The 19,741-nt window shown below is 36.9% G+C and overlaps 1 protein-coding gene and 1 pseudogene across 1 annotated transcript; one reads left to right on the top strand and one right to left on the bottom strand.

The window, feature by feature from the left end:
• The window catches only part of LOC132036468 (putative late blight resistance protein homolog R1A-3), a 49,895-nt pseudogene that overhangs the window by 18,115 nt on the left and 12,039 nt on the right, over nt 1-19,741 (top strand).
• LOC132037086 (purple acid phosphatase 22-like) lies at nt 4,809-18,057 on the bottom strand. Its single transcript, XM_059427542.1, has 8 exons — nt 17,885-18,057; nt 17,035-17,329; nt 14,554-15,122; nt 14,037-14,125; nt 13,129-13,341; nt 11,932-11,937; nt 11,519-11,834; nt 4,809-4,964 (listed from the first exon to the last, which is right to left on the bottom strand). The coding sequence occupies exons 1-8, from the start codon at nt 18,029-18,031 to the stop codon at nt 4,809-4,811; spliced, it is 1,791 nt and encodes a 596-aa protein (XP_059283525.1). The 5' UTR covers nt 18,032-18,057.

Here is a 19,741-nt window from a genome sequence, read left to right as displayed (position 1 = left end):
TACGGAATTGTTTCTTTAAAGTAGTATTTTAGCATTTGAAGAATATAAAAGTCGATTAATATTTTAAGATATTTTAGTCGATCAATATTAAAGACGAACAAAACGAAAAAAAAAAATTCTGCCTCAGTTTGCACTAGGATTTTTTTTTTGTGAATTATTAGTAAAAACTAGAAACTAACTACTAAAAGAAAACAATGATAAGAATATAAGCAAAGTACAAAGATAAAATCAAATGCAACCAAGGAATATTGCATCATGTGAAGGCAAGAAAAAGAAGAAGGGGTATTTGGCTTTCTTTATTTCTTGGATATATTTTGTGCTTGTTAGCCTAATGTGCTATTTGCTGCTTATTTACCGCTTTGATATTATGTGACTTCATATATAAACTGTCTTCTCTTGCGCACCCCTCTGAGCCTCGAACACATTCTGCCCCATTTCTTTGTGTGCGGGTACGCTCACAAAATTTTACGTCCGAATGAGCATGTGGGCGATTATGCTCACCGGTTCGGGATAATTAGCGATCCACATGTTAGGCGGGGGTCGACGGTCGAAGCGGAAAAGCTGCGCTGGGCGATCTGGCCCTTTCCCTGCTCGAGTTATCCGCTCGGGTAATCCAGTCTAGACACCTTCTCCTTTAGGATGTTAAACCTAGCAGAACAAGCCACAAGTAATGATTATTCCTAGTAGGCTACGCTTTATTTACATCACGTGCATTTGACTTAGTGGGACTCAGCATAGGGGCCGGGTCCGTCTGACAGGTATCCATTTCAAAAGACCACCATGTTCATTTTATGTGCTATATGAAAACATATTTATTTGAAAGGCTTTTGCATGCTGACCGGTTTTTAGGTTAATTAGGAAGAATAAGGGGGAAATAATTATCCTCCATTTTTTGAAAAAAAAAAAAAAAGGGGGGGTCGAAGATTGTTGGTGTAAAAAAAAAAAACAAAAAAAAAGTTTTTCAAGAGTCGAAGCTAGTTTAACGAACTACGCGGTACCATTACCATACCAAATTAATTTCTTATGGTTCGGTATTTTTAAGTTCAGTTTCGGTATTTTACGGTACGGTAAATCGGTACCATAGTTTGTTCGACTTTGACTTACATTTACTCATGCCGTAAAGAATTTTGACTTCGGCTACTCAAGAAACGTCTTAATTATATTGTACAACTACCTTACACATGTAAAAATATTTTTTTTAAAAGTACAACCAAGCCTGTAGTCAAAGTTCCAACGTTTAAACAATTAGTTTTCTAATAATACTAGTTTATATATTTATTAGTATTATAATACAAAGATATATGAATTGTATATGTAATTATATACTTCGGTATGGTATTCGATATTTCGGCATTTTTTTTATGAATACCAAATACCATACCGAATACCAAATTTTTTTAAAATGCATACCAAATACGATAATACCGAAGCCGCGGTATAAAATTTTTTAGTTTCGGTATGGTAATCGGTATCTACCATACCATGCCCACCCCTACGCAGATGCGCCCGAGATTCATTTGAAGTCGCTTTTTTTTCCCCCCTAAATTTGCCCCATTTTTCAGTTCTCCAAACCCTAGCATGACTTTTCACTCCTCTCCTCATCTTCCCACATCAAGGTAAGTCTCTCCCATGTATTCCTAAGTCGCGAATTTTACCTCATTTTTCAGTTCTCCAAGTGTGGCATGACTTTTCTCTTCTCTCCTCATCTTCCCACATCAAGGTAAGTCTCTCACATGTATTACTAAGTAATTCTAACACTTGTATATGGATTCTTAACAAGATTCTATGCTACAATCATATGTTTTTTTTTTCAAGAAAGCCCTTATCAAGATTTCAAGTTTAGACTTTTGGGTCTCTTCTTCAAAAGTTCAGGCCCTTTTCTTCAATTTTTGGAGTGATTAAGGTATGTAAGACTAACTCTCTACGCGTGGGAATGTGAATGATTCTCTCCACGCCTCGTTCTTTTACAACTATTACGAATTGCCTCAGAAATATAGTTAAGCTTTAGTTTCATGAAGAGTTGTAGAACTTTTATTCTCTAAATGATATAGGTTCGTAATTCGTTCATGATTATCATTCCGAATATTGTGAACTCAGTACGTAATCAGTATAGACCCGTGTTTGATATCCTGTGATTCTCAGTCATGAAAACTCGGTATGCTTATGAACAGTTATTGCTTTAAACTCCATAATCAGTTCATGAATACATGTTTCAGCATAGTAATGTTCAGTATTCCAGTGTTATGCATCACATTATGATTCTCAGTTCCTTAATATAAATTTTTGAATGTTGAACACCTGTATTTGGGCTCGAGGGCCGCAACTTTATGTATACGTATACTTGGCCAAGGCCATAGCTGGATGCACTTCTTGGGCCGAGACAACGAATTTGTGCACTTATATAGGGCCAATGCTACATATTATTAACTCAGTTAAAACAGGTGATTTCATTCTTAGAATACTCCAAGCTTGCTAACCAAATTACAATATTGCTCCTAAAGGTTTTTGCTTGTTGTAGCCAAGGAGTTTATGATACTCCAAGTTGCCAAATGATGTTTCCTGACTTGAACCTTGAGGATAAGGTTCTTTTTGGGGGCGGGTGTAGTGTTGTGAACCACGCTAACTCTTTAAGGGTCTATGGACTAGAAGTGGTGAATGAGAATGGGCCGAGTAAAAGAATGGGTATGCGTATTATAAAGAAATTGTTTGTTCCTCTCGTCCCCTTTCTCAGAGTCTAAGCTTCTCATCTCCCCTCCTTCTCTATCACTTGTATTTCAGCTTAATCTTTCTGTGCCACTGTAGTATTTCCATTAGTTTACATACATTGAGTTGAGTTGTAATTCCTTTTTATTGCTGAAGTAATTGAAGAAGTGTTTGTAAACGGGTTGTTACCGGGGGGATTTTTCTTGTGCCTGCTAGCACACTGTAGATGAGATTCCGGACTCAACTGGGGCAATTTGCGTGCCTTCTTTCACAAGAGAGCACTCAAGTCAACAAGATTGTCATTTTTTTTTCTCTTATTTTACCTCTCGAGATCACTAAATCCATCAATAATGGTCACAAAAGATGATGTACTCTCTGTCAATCTCAAAAGCTCTAAATTACATAAAGATAGCCTAAAAAATGGGTAGCTTGTATTACACAAGTAATGAGACACAATAGATAACAATTATTATACAAAATAATGGATATACTATTTGTCTTAAACAATCAAAATTGAATACCTTATAATAGTCAAGCAGTTGTCACCTTTTCAGTTTGAGCACGGGGATAAATAAATCTCTTGAAAAGGATTTGGCTCTATACAAACTGTGCATCATATTTAAAAATACCAAAATCAAGTGGTTTTCAGCTCTAAGAATAAATGGACAGAAGCGTAGAATGGAGGAAATTGAAATTGATTTTCATACTTCCACCCCATTTGCTAGAGAAATTCCAAGTCGAATTTAGGATCGAATCGTTTTAGCCTTAAAGGGTTGAGCTATTTGAAAGCATGTCGCTGCGATTGAATGGGAGATTTTGAAATGACTAATGTAAAATAAAAGACTGAAATCTTCAAAATGGACAAATAAATCCTAACACTAAACCATCCAAAATGTGAGGATCAACTTTGGGATGTCGGCCCATCCTCAATATGAAGAAGGTAAGAGAGAAAAAGAAGCCAGTAGAAAGCAATACTTGCCCGACCCTGAGATGCTGAATACACAAATACCGTAACATATAGCAAATCTGAAACAAATAAAGGAACAAAATATCAGTAATACACAAAAAAGTCTATCAAAGTAAGAACAAGAAAGGAGAATCATACAAATCGAGGAATAAAAAGAACTCTAATTATGAGAAAAACAATCAGAGCAACATAGTTTTTTTTATTTAACTAGAAATTTCATTAAGGTCTGCAGCTGCAGCAATAATAACCTAGCTTTTGATTCTTCTAGTTTTGATGAAATAGCAAGAGACAGATGCTTGAAAGCCTCCTGTCGTCGGAACTCCGCCTAACCCTCTTCCATGTAACATCTCATATCGGGTTCCTCTTCGAATTGTTGCAAAAATTGCCCATAGATCTGCAATGGCATGAAGAAAGTAATAAGTGAAATCAAGAGCTCAAGGAGAAACGACAATTAAATAAGAAAGTTGAACAAAATTATTTATTGTGCTTTAGTTGTCGGAATAGAAACTATGAATAGAGCATAGCACGTCGAAAACAAACTAAAGTCAAAAAAGAGATCACATTTTGTATTAAGTTCTACAATATATAGTCTTTTACAGGACCATAATGTTTGCTAAATATCAAAATATTTATGTACCCAAAACCAGAAAGTTGCAATAACAGGAGTGTGTGGTCCATATTAATTCAAGCTTTCCATTTGAGATTTTGATGGTCTCATCAGGGACTTTTGTGGCTTCAACATCTTCAGCTTCATCATCATGTGCCTCTTTGCAATTCAAGTCATTTGATTCATCAAAGATCACATCCACATTCTCTTCTACACACTGAGTCCTTTTGTTGTAAACTTTGTAGCCTTGTTTTGAGAAGAGTAACCAAGAAAAATTCCTTCATCACTTTTAGCATCGAACTTTCCCAAAGCCTCCCTACCATTGTTGTGAACAAAACACTTACATCCAAACGCTCTTATGTAAGTCAGCTTGGGCTTTTTCCCATTGAAAAGCTCATAGGGAATTTCTCTAGCAAGAACCTGATCATGCATCTGTTAATCAGATGAAAAGCGGTGCTGACTGCTTCAGCCCAAAAACTCTTAGACACGCCACTAGCAATCAACATTGTTCTAGCCATATCTTCAAGTGTTCTATATTCTCTCCACAACTCCATTTTGCTGAGGTGTTCTACGAGCAGCTAAGTTATTGTTTATACCATTTTCAGCACAAAATTCATCGAACTTAGCATTTTCAAACTTTGTGCCATGATCAGATCGAATGCTCACAAAGTGATTTCCAAGTTTCACCTGAATGTGTTTCACAAAAGCAACAAACATGGGGAATGATCATCCTTAGTTCTTAGGAACAGAGTCCAAGTGAACCTAGAGTAGTCATCAACGATCACGAAGAAGTACTTCTTTCCTCCTCTGCTAGGAGTTCTCATTGGCCCACAGAGATCCATATGTAGGAGATCAAGTGGCCTTGAGGTACTAATGTCACGACCCAACCCCGTAGGCCGTGACTAGTGCCCGAGCTGGATACTCGTACACACCCATTAACCAGAATCAGCATACAAATAACTTATACATATACAAAGGTCAGATGTCGTCTCAAACTGTCGCCTATAAACATATATACCGCACGAGCCGGCGAAATACGTCATAAAACACAACATCCCAAAATATATATACATACGCAAGCCGATAAAGGCGCACGGCGAATGGGACCGCCCAAAACATAAATCACACGTACATAACGAGAACGTAACTATTCACAACCCACACATATGTCTACAGACCTCTAAGAGTAACAACGGTATCATATGACGGGACAGGGCCCCGCCGTACCCCTGAATCGACGTACATATACACAACGAAAGAGTCTGTACCAAAATATGGGCTCCGGAACAAGGGAGCGCTCCAAGATAAGCACAGAATGGATATCCTAAGTCAAGCGGATCACCAAATCGAGCGTCCGTACCTGCGGCATGAAACGCACTCTCGAAGAGCGGGGATCGATTTTAACGAATATGTCGAGTATATAAAGCATAAGATACGAGACGGGTATAACCAAAGTAAGAAGTACAGAAAACGCGTGCAATATCCGGAATATCAAAATGCTTACCTTTGAAACACAAACATGCATATTAATATTACATATATACATACATATATATCCGGCCCATTATAGGACTCGGTGAACATGGTCGCCACCCCGTCATTGGCGCCATAACACATCATACTCCAGAACACATCATACTCCAGAACACAAAGATAACTCCGCAACACATCATACTCCAGAACACAGCATAACTCCGTAACACATCATACTCCAGAACACATCATACTCCAGAACACATCATAACGCCATATATAGATATACAGAACCCGGCCCTCTAGTGAGGGACTCGGAGAAACAGAATGCACACACAGAATGGTAAATAGTCATATGTATATAAATCATCCTTTGAGACTCAATAGATAAGTAAGTAATCAACGCTCGAGGGTTAAGACGATAGTCATGTTAAGTTCTTTCAAAATGTCGTTAGAACTATACAAAGGAAAGTCTCGGGGACCATGGACATGTATCAAACCAATCCGAGCCCGCCTATGAAAGTTACGGACATTATTCGCTTTAGGACCCTCTACGAACGTATCGATGTTACACCTCGCATTTTGCACTTTCGGATATTTCGAGACAATGGCGGAAAGTTTAGGGCAAGGTCATTTTTCGGTTCCGTTGTAATGCGTGAGTCGTTGGAAAATATTATTAGTGTGGAAATATTGAGGAAGATTGAGGGCAAAAAGGGAAATTTGCAAAATGGCATTATGGTAATTTTGTGGAAAGACGAGGGACAAAATCGTAATTTCACAAAAATTCTAGAGCAAGTCATCTTTTGAAGAAAAACAAATAAAAGAAAATTCTAGAAAAAGAAAAAGAAGAGAAAGAAAAGGAAAATTCTAGAGAGGGGCATGTGCCCCTCACATGCTTGCCAAATATATATATATATATATATATATATGAGTGTTAGTCATCTTTTTAATTAAGAAAGGGAAGAGAAAGAAACAAAGAAAGAAGAAAAAATAAGAAGGAGAAAGGCACGGCCATGGCTGGCCGAAAATTCAGCCATGGCTTATGGGTGAGGAAAAAATATTTTCTTCATGCTTTTGTACTAATTAGAAGGTCCTCGTCGACGTGGAATAATTGTTGGAAGAAGGAAATCACTCGTCTTGCAAAAAGAGCAAGCTAGCCGTGGGGATAAGAGGGGAAGGAAAGGTAAGATTTAATCTCATTTTTTTTGTGTCGTGTATGATTTGTAGATGTTGTGAGATGTAGGAATGAAAGAAGTCTATGAAAATATGGTGTTGTGTGTGTGAAGGAGTGTTGTGGCCAAGAATAGTAGTGTGCCGTGCATGTGTGTGTGTGTGTTGTGTTTTGGTTGTTGTGTAATGTGTAGAAAAGAAGGAAATTCGTAAATATTGATGCTATATTGTAGCCGTGCATATTGTTGTGGTGGCCGTGTGAGCGTGTGGTTGTGTAGGAGTGAAGAACGAATTGCGTTTGGCATGTTTGTGTGTTGTTACAATGTGTAGAAAACAAATGAAAATCATGAAATCCTACATTTGATGCTAACCGTATGTGGGCCGTTTTGGGGAAGCCGTGTTGGGCAAGATTACCTAGCGCTTTGGGTGTTGTCGTTATGAAATTTATAATGTAAAAACGAAGTTTAATGGTCCCGTGTTGAAGTTGAATCCGTGCGGGGCTGAATTGGAATGTAATATGATTTGAATATGCTTCCTTGAATTCATGGAAATAATAGTGTATATGTATGGAATTGTGATATAGTTTATAAGTTTGAAAGAAACAAATGTAATGTTGGAATTCTTATGGCATTTGGAAGATTTGGGTTGGAATGTTTTGAACATGTTGTGAGTTGAGTATCGATATTGTTATGAATGTTGGTTTGGCCGGGTTGAATTCCCTAGATTGTTTTTGATTAAAAGTTAGCCGAGTGAGAATCTCGGGGATGTCGTATTTACAGAGAAAATGCTGCCGAAATTTCGGTAGCCCATAAGTGAACTTGTATGAAAAATTAAGGCAAACGCAAGTCGATGAATCTACTGATCATATGGATCCTTGTGAATGTAGATAAGCAAGTTGGGATGAACAAGTGTAGCTAGCAAGGCGGCGCAGGTATGTGAGGCTTACTTTTCTTTTATGGCATGTCTTAGAGCTAATAAGTTGTAATATAATGTGTACTTGGGGTAATTCCGCTCCCCGATTTCTGAGTCTGTTTATGATTCTGATTTATGTCATAAGTAAGCCTGTTAGTATCACTAAGCTGTGTATGTCTGATAAATGAGTAAGTACAAGAAGGTTCTGTAATCAAAAGAGTTCTGTAAGTACGAACATTCCTAACTTCGGTATGTTATCTCGATTTTGATTCAAAGTGGGCCCACGATTTCCGACCCCTCCCTTATGTACGTCTGTATGGCATTTGATATGGTTATCGTTTCTGTTCCCCCGAAAGTTTCGTATGATTAAACGTACCTTACTTCGTAAATGATCTCGGATTTTGCGTTGAAAGTACATTCGATATGATATGCTTTGACCACACCGATACGATACGTCCCGGCGTTCGACACAATAATTGCAACGTCACGGTAAGGATTGATTCGAAATTCGCTTACGAGCCTCGGATATCGGTAAGAATATTCGTTTGTCGAGTCTTGATTTTATATGCGTATGTTTCGCACTACTACGCTCGTGCAAGGCTCGATGTATCTTTCACTTGCGTCCGGAGCCGGGTTCGATATGTTATCGTGCGCACTACTACTGCCCGCATGCGTTATGTACGCTCCTTTGCGTCCGGGCCGGAGTGTCATTGTCGTGCACCTCTGCGTGATTTGTTCACGCGTCCTCCATGCAGGCGGGCCGGGCTGTTTTATGATATTATGATTTGATGTATGGGGTGGTGGCCGGATGGCATCGATTTTGTCTGTTCACCGCGTCCGGCCACTAGAGGGCGGGGTTACGTTACCGCCCCTCCTGGAGCGTTCGATATGTACGCTACGGCGTTCGATTACATGCACGTACGATATATGATTCGATTCGCATGCGCGTCCTCGAAAGGGGGCCGGGATGTATTATACGCGTATGGACATGATACGTTTCGGTCACTACGCGCGTGCATTACTGCGTATAGATACGATTTGTCTGATATCCGATATACGTCTGTATGATACGGAAGTATCATTAATAATACGATCTATCCTACGACGTACGTATCTTTATCTGACACCTTGTGTCAGTACGTATGGGTTGCCTCGGACGTCTGTCGATTACGCATGGTTTATGTCGATTTTATATGATGGTAATCGACATTACGCTCACTGTATCCCGATTGCGATTCGGTTAGTGCGATGTACTCGTACGTGCCGCTAGATTACGGGTACGTACGGTAAATCGGTATGCCTTACGTAGCACGACTGCGTATACGATTTTGTCGTTATGTCATACTTACGGATACAACTAAGGTCTTGTCGCTACGATACTATTTCTTTAGCGAGTCTGACATGGTTAATAGGCCCTATTTCTGTACTCTAATTTTGGTCATGTTACGTTTTTAGTTTTTTTTCGTTTACATACTCGGACATTTTCCGTACTCGACCCCACTCGTTCTTCGTGGGTCGCGTTTCATGCCGCGGTACCTCAATGATTTGAAGATATTCCCAAAGATGATTGGTGAGCTCCAATTCCTTCTCGGAGCACCGCTCGAGTCCGAGTATGTACGTTGTGTCTTACGATGGCGATGAGGACTTTGTAGGCAGTGTAGTGGGTATGATGTGTGCGCCCACCGGCGGCTCCATCGGCCGATTACATGTCACGCGTGTTATGTAATGAATTTTGTGTAATTCGTATTTTGTCAAGTTTGTAAACCTCGTTATGTATTTTATAATTTTTTCGGTATTGAGTTTTGGAAAAAAAAAAAATTATGTGTGCGATAGGTAGTTTTCGCTCGGCTCGGTACGGGGTCGGGTGCCCATCACGTCCCTCGGAAATCGGGGGCGTGATGTAAGCGATCCGAGCCCGTCTATGAAAGTTAGGGACCTTATTCAACATAGAATCCTTTAGGAACAAGAACTCTTTATGCAACATTTACTATCCAATCATACAAAAGACACAAGGGCCACGGCTCGACTATATTAGGAATGCTAACATCAAGAAGTGAATAAGAATCGTAAACATGCCCGGATCTTATGAATAGAGTTACCCCAAGGCTCGTATCATATCTTACTTACATCTAAGACATGCTAACAGAAAGAAAGGATAGGCTTTACATACCTCGTCCGCTTCCTAAGCTAATCCGAACTTAAGTCTCGGGCTTCCCAAGATCTACAACAACGTCATTAGATACTAAACATTAGTTATAGGTACTTAGGAATTCAATCCCAAGCTAGCACTTTATTTCAGAAATTTGGATTTCCTTTATAAATTCAACAACCCCGAGAATTCAACTCGGCCAAATCATCAACAACAATACCAACAACCATATTAACAACATCAATAATTAATTCAAAACGTATTCCAACGTTAGTAACTCTTTTCTACATAATTCGACGGCGTTTCATTTACATTCAATTCAACCACATACAATCAAGCCAACATCAATGCTCACACGCTCAAGTACTAACCCGAGATCATTCAAACAAGACTCAAGAACACTTCAAACAATCCGCACAATATTCAAAATGGCCCAACCAACATACAACACTACCCGAAACCTCCAAACTCAATAAGAACAACAACAACACATTCCTCTCTTCCAAATTCATGAACTATACCAACAATCCACACGTTAACAACTTCATTCTCATAAATACAAGAAACTATATTAAAATCACATTAGCTTCTACAACAGCCCACAACGATTACAACCTCAACTTGAACCATTAAACCTTCATTTTCATCATAGAATCCACAACAACAACAACCAAAAATACTAAGTAAATTTAGTTCATTCCTTCTACACAAAACAGCCCATACGGCTTAACATCAACATACATGGTTCCATGAATTTCATTCATTTCTACACACTACAACACGTTCAAACCATCCATAACACATGTAAAAGAAGATTAAACCTTACTTTTTCCACTTAACTCCTCAACTTGGCTAGGGTTGTAAATTGCAAAAATGAATGGTTTGATTGCTCCAACAACTACTCCACGTTAATAAGGACCTTCCAATTGGTTGAAATGCTAGAAGAAAATTATTTTTTTGATCAATTCTCACAACATCAAACTCGGCTAGCCATGGCCGATATGGTCTCTCCAAGCTTCTCCAAGTTTCTTAAGTTGAAAATGATGAATAATTGTCTTGCTAGTCATCAATTATCTACATATATGATTCATAAAAGTGGACACATGCCCCACTCATGGCTTGGATCAATCAAATTTGGCCAAGCCATGGGGGGAGCCCACTCGCTCCACACCGGCCACTTGTGGCCTTGTTCATGAAATATTAACTTTCCTTAATTCACTTTCAACCCCTAATCTTCCTTAATATCCCATACCAATAAATTATAAGCAACTTGTGCCTTAAAACACAATCGGAGGTTAAAAGTCTCTACCTCGTATCCCGGAATAGTCTTGTCCTTAACTTATCGCGGTTAGCTCGGAATATCCCAATGTACAAAATACGGGATATAACAACTAACCTCCTTATTTGGCTTGAATAGGGATATGACCTGCTTTCCTTTCATACATGCATCACACACCTTGTGATCTTTGAACTTGGTCTATAGTAGTCCACGAACCAAGTCCTTCGCAACAAGCTTATTTAGCAAGGAGAAGCTTACATGTCCCAACCGTCTATGCCATAGTTCATCATCATCATCCATAGCACCAAGACACGTCAAATCTCCACCATTTAATGACTCAAAATCTACTACATAGATGTTCTTGAACCTTTCTGCTATCAACACCACTTCACCAGTTTTGAGATTGGTGACAGTGCACGAGAAGGACAAGACCTTGACTTCATTTCCTTGGTCACAAATTTTAGACACACTCAACAGACTGTACTTCAAGCCATTTACATTGTACACATTCCCAATTGCATGTAAGAGTGTCTTGCCAATCCTTTCTTGGCATTTCCAAGTGACACACTCCCACCTTCAAAGGCCTTGAGTGAGAGGAAATCATCCATTCTTCCTGTCATATGATTAGAGCGGCCACTATCCATGTATTATTTTTTACTAGCTCCTCTCACTTCAACCTGCAAACAGAGTCATTGATTAGCTTTAGGAACCCAAGCCAGTTTAGGTGCCTTATAATGATGGAACGGGTTAATTAGACTTCTTTTAGTCCATGCAGGCAAAACATTTTTTCTTTTTTGAGGACCAGGTTCCTCCTCTTTGAGATTTTTCTCAGCAAAATTTAAATTTTTTTGAAGAGATTGAATTTTTGCTTTTCACGTATCCTTGTAATGACCGGTATTACCACAAAGGAGTGCACAACCAATTTCCAGTGGCAGTGACATACTTATTGTGAGGATTATAGGGGGTTTTGGACTTTTGAAAACCAATGCCCTGCCTCCCTTTCTGGATAAAAGGAATTTTCTGTGAATTTTATGGAATAATTATCCCTAAGAAAATCCCCAAGTAATATATTCACAAGAAAATCCCCAAGTATTTATCCGCAAGAAAATCTCCAAGTAATTTATCCGCAAATCCCCAAGTATTTATCCGCAAGAAAATCCCCAAGTAATATATTCACAAGAAAATCCCCAAGTATTTATCCGCAAGAAATCTCCAAGTAATTTATCCGCAAGAAAATCCCCAAGGGAATATAATAAGAAATCTTGTTTTCTTATTTCAAATAGCAAGCTAATTTGCAATTAATTAAGCATATAATAATTTGGCTTGCTACCTTCCAATTCGAGCTAGGAGCTAGTGTCAAATGGGCGATTGAGCTGAATATGGACGAATCAAAATGGATCTAACTGGTAAATGGGCCGATCATTAATTAACCCGACCAAACTTAATCGGGTTGGGTGGGTCATAAGCCCTCCAAACTTGATCTGGTTTGGCAGGTCATGTTTTTATGGACTAATTTTTCCACCTCTAGGCCGAGCTAGAATTAACAGAAAAAAAATAATAATTCTTCATCACCTGTTATAATTCAAGGTTTAAGTATTATAAGTTCGTGTTCGAAATTCTACCATTGCCGATTCAATTTACTCTATATGAAATTGATAATTTATACTTACTTACATTGTTTGAGCCAAAATTACTGAATACAAATGAATATGTAATGCACTATGCATACCGATACTTTATATAATTCTTTGTGCTAGTATTGTAGTCTATAAACATCAAATTGAGCTACCCAAAAAGGTAATTGAAGATTTTGAATCATTCGCTATATTGAAATCAGTATCTAGAGTTCATCCTTTTGATCTATTGACATCAGTATCTTCATTTCTTGAAATTTAGTCTCTGGCAAGCATGATTTAGAGGAAGCAAAACTTTGAAGCCATAATTCATCAGCCATGGCTGTGTTAGTTTCATTGTTCCTGTGCCATGACCAATGTGCATGTGTCTCATTGTGTATCTTCAATCTGCCATGTCCAAAGCTTGCCTCTCTAAACATTGAGATTGATGGGCTAGGTTTTTCAAAGCTTCAAAAACAAAATGTAAATCATGTTAGCTGTTGAAGTGTATGACCCTTTCATCTAAAAAAGTTAGTCATTCCGTACTAAAAAGGCAATGTTTTTATTTGATTATACTATATTTCAACATGCTTCCTCACCACCTCGTGCATGAACCAAATACATGATTTTTTTTTAACACTTTTGGTAGCAATGAGTATTGAATCCTCGATCGTGAGACCATGACATCTTGCTTTCTCTAATACCGGGTCGGTTGAAGTGCGTGATTGTCTTATGTAAAAGTTAAACAGTTAGAGAGAGCATACTTTTCATTATTTGATTACGTTATTTCTCAACATTAGCCAACTTGAAATTCTTGGTGAAACTACTTTCGTAATATGTCAGTATAACAAGCCAGAAAAATGTTGACCAGAGAGATCAATGTCTTGGTCTCGACCTTAATGTTTATTTAAAAGCAAAGTACGATATATGAAGTGTTATATGTAATATATGAAGTGTTATATGCTCTTAATTGAGACTCGATTTGAACAAGTTAGTGTTAAGTAATTAAATTGATTAGGAAAACTATTAATCATATTAAATATAGTACTTTTCAGCACTTGAAATCTGTAAATTTAATTTATTAGAATTGTGTAAATTATTAGATTCCCTCCTAGGAGTAGTATATTTGTATAAATTAACATATCAAGAATTAAAGAACTTACAGGGTAGCAAGCCCTTCCCTGTTTCCTCCATCTCCAATTGTCACGTAAATTGGACCACATGGATCTGCCTTGTTATTGTAAACTCTTGTCTGCAATATACCAAAGCAAAATAGTACTGAGTTTAATTTCTATACACTAATAAGATAAAATGATGTTTACAATGATCAAGTTAATTAACACATAAACATGTAACTCTTCAATTCTAACCGCATCGATCAAGAAAGACATCCCGACAACAATCAAGAAGTTTAGTACGCTCTTCGTCCAACTTTATGTGACATGATTCGGAGCACGAGGGTCAAAATATATATCTAATCTTTGTAAGAATGATCTTCAAGATTTTTCAAATACGATTTATATATTTTGAAGCTACGGAAAAAATATATAAATCAAAATAATTCATAATTAAGATATTTATAAGGCATAAGAAAAAGAAGACGATTAAAGAAAAATAAAATTTCTTTAACTCTCCAAATAAAAACTGCGTCACGTAAAATGGGACAAAAAAGATACTTACAAAACGTTCATAAGCATGAACATGCCCTGCAAAGACAACATCTACTCGAGCTTTGTACAACAATTCTTCCATTGATTTCCTCATACTTTCACCTTCCCCTTTATGAGCTAAATTAGAGTTGTACCATGGCGCGTGGATGAGCGCGAAAATCCATGGTGTCACTACCCTATCAACTTTCGCCAGGTCAGCTTTTAGCCACGTGTATTGATCCGATTGGACATCAAAATCCGCGTACGATCCCAACATGACGACGTGGCACCCCGCCACGTCGAAAGAATAGTACAGGTTTGACGTGGAACCACTTTGTTGGTAAGGCATTAACCATCTAGCATTGTAAGCTTTGAAACCAAAACGATGAATTATTGGGAAGATTTCGATTTCGTGATTGCCATGTGTCACCATCCAAGGCCTTTTGCTTGCATAAGGCTCAACCAATCTACCAAATGAGTCCCAAAGTGGCTGTTGAGTATCAGCATAGGATAAATCTCCAGGCAACAAAAGTACATCATAGTCTTTTGCACCTACATGTTCTAAAGTTGAGACTGTCCATTCTGTTTGACCCAAGTCCCCTATTTAAAGCATCACAATTAGAAGATGTATATATATTAGACAGAGTGGTGAATTCAAGATTTGAACATTACGAGTTTAAGTACGGAATTTTATCACAACTCGTTTGATTTAGTGGAACCAACATGTATTAATTATACTTATTTAGTGGATCTTTTTAACACACATACAGGCAGGGACGGGGATAGAAGCATAAATGCGAGTTTGACCGAACCCAATAACTTTTGCTCAAATATTAGTGTATATATTTGTACTAAGAAGTTCATTAAATCATTAAATTTTTACACATTAAATTTAGAACCCAGTTATTAGCACTTGAAGTCGTCATTCTAAAATTCAAAACTCATAAAATTGAAATCCTAGCTCCGCCTCTGTATATAAGATCAGAGCCAAAGCTACTGGATCCGGATGGACCCATAAGTTATATTTTTTATCAGCCCGTGATATTAGTTGAGTTTAAGTTCTATATGCACAGTGTAAAAATATATGTACAATTAGGTCACTTATAAGGATAGTAATAGCGTGGGCTAGCAGGTGTAAAGATATGTATATAATTTGGTCAGTTGTGAGTTAAGAGGGCAGTAACAGTATGAGCTAGCAGTGTGAAGATATATATACTATACACACAATTAGGTTACAAAGGGTAGTAATAGCATTGCCTAGCAACTTTTCAGTCATGTAATTGAAAGATAATTACTCCCTCCGGATTAAAAAGAGTGTCCATTTAGCCTTTTTTTTTCTTGGATTAAAAAGAGTGTTCACTTATCAAATCAAGAAAGAATTAACCTTATTTTTTAAGATTTGCCTTATTAAGTGTTATGTGATCAAATCTCAATATCTATTTAATTAGGGGCAATTTAGTCAAATTATTTATTTTTGTCTTGGAGTTAGTATTTTCTTAAGGGGTGTACAAATGACTAATTGAACACTTTTTTTTATTGGGAGGGAGTATTACTTATCTTATAGTTTTAACGTCTGTAATTGGACATCCATGATAATCAATGGCGCTTTTTGAATTAACTAAGGTTTTATTGTTTTTGCTTGATAGTAAATGATTTGATTTTCGGAGTTGACTTTCATCTAATAGATCTGCTTATAACCTAGCTAGATATATAGTACTTTTTCTACGCAAAAGATTAGTTTAATTTCAGTGAAACCTGAAGCTAACTACATTTTTAATTTCGTGTCAGCGGAAATTCAGATCTTAAATTAACTAGTAACTTGGACCAAATTTTCTACTAAAATAATTTCAGATTCAGCCATTTAAAAAGAAAGGAAAAAAAAAATAACTACTATCTTAACGTCGAAGTGATTCAAACCACAGGACAGAGGAAATGAATCAAAATGTTTGGTTGAATGGAAAGGAAAAGAGATGCATGATATAGCAAGTGGCAACACGTGGTGCAACGGATTCAATTGAAAGCATCGTAGACAATATAGAAATATATGTAAAAGAAAATAATTTTTTAACAAATATTATATTCTGAAGTATGAATCAAAAAATTTCAAAATATACTGAGTTCAGTGTTAAGAAGTATAAATATTGAACCATCATACCTAAAAATCTTAGATCGGTCTCCGGCACACAAACAACATTTCTTTTTATCCTCCTGGAGTTCTACTTTTTTTTATTTCACACCCGATGTTTGGTACCCATTTTCGGACCTGACTAATCGGGAATATCATTTTGGGGGTAAGGCGTCCGACTACATATCAAGATTCGAACTCGATACTTCTGAGTAAGAATAAATTAGCGTTTATTACTCCACCCCGACCTATAATAGTATCTTTCTAAATTTAACTAACTTTATTTGCTTATTTTCTTCAACAAACAAAAACTAAAGTGCAAAAAGTGCATGAAACACAAAGCATATAAGCAAAACGTAAAGATTAGTGCAACAAAATGAAACTCACCTACCACCGCAAACTCAATGGGAAAAGTTGAAGGTGGCGTTTTAAAGCTAAACTCTGGTCCACTTCCACCACATCTGTAGTAATACGTTAAATTTGGGCTCAATGGCCCAATTGTAACATGATGAATCTCGCCGGATTTGTAGAGAAAGTAACGGTACGACTTACGTTCTCCGGTTACCGGCGACTTATCATAATTTCCCGGCGATGTGCCGTATTCCACCATGGATTTTGCATGTTTATTAGATGTTATCCATGTTACTCTCATGTGATCTTTCCCTACTAAAGAAATATGTACCTGAAAAAGAAAAAAAAAGACTCAACAAGCTATAATAATTTCCCAAAGGGTGTTTAGGGATAACCAGGAGGACTAGGACCCCGCCACCCTTAACTAGAGATTTTCGGTTGGAGCTCTTAGAATGCAAAACATTGGTGGAAAACGCTTTTCCCCCTTAACGGGCCTCTTAGCGGGCCTGCTTAGTATGGATCTGAATAGTCGAGTCAGTGAGTTTCAAAGACTGGATGGTTAAGCCAAAGAGTTTATAATCATCTACGGATTTTTAAACTCCATGACAGTGGCTATTTTTCAGTATAGAGGCTAAAATTGTGGAATTTCACCCGTCGATTTTGAAACTCGGTCCGTGACAGCGTGGCTATTTTTCAAAGATAAGACAGGAAATTAAAGTAGTCAGTTTTCTACTAGGGAGCGTTTTACCCTTTACAGGCCTCTTAGCAAGTCAACTCGACACAAATTCGAATTAGCCGGACTAGCGATCATGAGTTTTAGATACCAAAAAGATGTATGTAAACAAAAATTTGATGCTACGTGACTAAAATGTTGTTGTTAGTATACCTGTTCGGGCTCGGATTTGGGCCGGGTAAGACCGGTGAAGATGGTGGGACGGGTACCAGGACGGGAATATTCCGGCGATGCATGGAAATATGGGAGAGAGTTAAGGAGGAAGAAGAGGAAGAGGAGAAATGTGGAGTATTTTGCCATTTTGATATGTGCGTGACATAAGCTCATGCTTTGTAGAAAGAGAGGAATTGTATATATGAAGAATACGAGAGAATATTTTAATTATTTATAATCAGTTATTGGATCCAAGAACTTTGAAAAAAATGAATAAAACATGTTAAACTGAGATGGCATTGACGTGAAGCAAGTCCGTTGAAGTTTTTTGGATATGCTTACGGCAATGACTACAATAACTGAAAAACTAACTAAAAAAGAAGTGTTGTATAATAGAGGATTTATCTTATTTTCCAAGTTAGTGATTCTATTTATTTTCTATTACATGATGTTATATTTTAAGCAGGGGCAGAGCTAGCATAGAACTTGCGGGTTCGGCCAAACCTAGTATTTGTCTTGAAAAATTCATTGAATATATATAAATTGTTACTTTAGAAGGCCAATAACTTAAACGAAGTAGAATCACGAACTCGCAAGCTTCATATTCTGGTTCCGCCTTCAATTTTAAGTAGTTAACTTAACATTTAAGACTATTTTTAGAGTTATATCACCTTTAAATATGGAGTATAATTAACAATTACATAACATCTTGATAATTGAACGGCTTAGGGATTATTGAGTTGTTAAATATGAGAAGATTCACAGTCAGAGTAATTAAAAGTATATACATCAATTAACTGAAGGTTAAATGTGTTTAACCAGGAATCACAAGAACCAAATTTGTAATTTATTGATATTTGAGGGACTAAAAGCGTTGTATAAATTTATCAATTTAGGTTGCAATTTTTCCGAAATAGGCGTTATATGTTAGATGCACATATATGTTCTCTTTGCAATAGTTGTTCATTATTTTTGGTTTGAAAAGCAAATTCTTTCATTATATACTCCATCCATTCCATAATAAGTGATATTTTAGGCTTTTCATTTTGTTTCAAAATAAGTGATGCTTTAGGATTTCAAGAAGAAATTGATCTTCTTCTTCTTCCAAAGTGACCCTTATTTACATAATCAAGAATCATTAAGCTTTTCTTTTTCTAGGCATTTAATTAGGGGTAAGTTAGTAAAAATAATCCTAATTTTCTAGGAGTGAGCACTTTCTTAAGGAGTGTACATAAGCCTAAAAAGTCACTTATTATGGAATGGAGGGAGTATATCATGAAAGTTTAGAGGTCATTTTTTTTTCATTTATATTTCTTCATTTATATTTCAAATATGGATGGATAAAACTTCTCATTGAACTTGTGTATTGAGTATTTAATATCCTTGGAAGAAAATTGAGGAAATTAAATAAAACAAAGACTAATTTTTTATCATGATATGGATGTTTCATCAAAAAAGTTTACTTGATAATTTATTAACATACCCTTGTTGACTTGCTTTCTCTGCTTCATTTCCCCAACATGTTTCACGCTATATAGTTGATACTCCCTCCATCCCAATTTGTGTGGCACTTTTCGTTTTTTGAAAGTCAATTTGACTAAATTTGGAACTAAATTGGATTAGATTAACTTAATATTATAAGATTAAAATTTATATATTTCAAAACTACATGTAAAGTACTATAATTTGCAACTTTTCTCATATCATTTTGGTGAAAAAATACATCTTAAAATATTGATCAAAATTCGTACAATTTGAATCTAGGGAAACAAAAAGTGCCACATAAATTGGGACAAAGAGAGTAATATTTTTTATGCAATACGCCAAAAAAAAAAAAGGTCACGGGGTCAAAAGTTG

Source organism: Lycium ferocissimum, chromosome 11 (assembly GCF_029784015.1).
Source record: "Lycium ferocissimum isolate CSIRO_LF1 chromosome 11, AGI_CSIRO_Lferr_CH_V1, whole genome shotgun sequence".
NCBI classification, from domain to species: domain Eukaryota; kingdom Viridiplantae; phylum Streptophyta; class Magnoliopsida; order Solanales; family Solanaceae; genus Lycium; species Lycium ferocissimum.
This window is presented reverse-complemented; position numbering and strand designations above follow the sequence as displayed.

Bases quoted from the DNA above. Each gene is read 5' to 3' on its own strand.
- LOC132037086 (XM_059427542.1), bottom strand. From the start codon at position 18,031: ATGGCAAAATACTCCACATTTCTCCTCTTCCTCTTCTTCCTCCTTAAC. The intron at 13,342-14,036 runs GTAAGTTCTTTA...TTGTTTTTGAAG, and splicing joins AGGGAAGGGCTTGCTACCCT to CTTTGAAAAACCTAGCCCAT. The intron at 4,965-11,518 runs GTAAGCTTCTCC...AAACACATTCAG, and splicing joins GGCATAGACGGTTGGGACAT to GTGAAACTTGGAAATCACTT.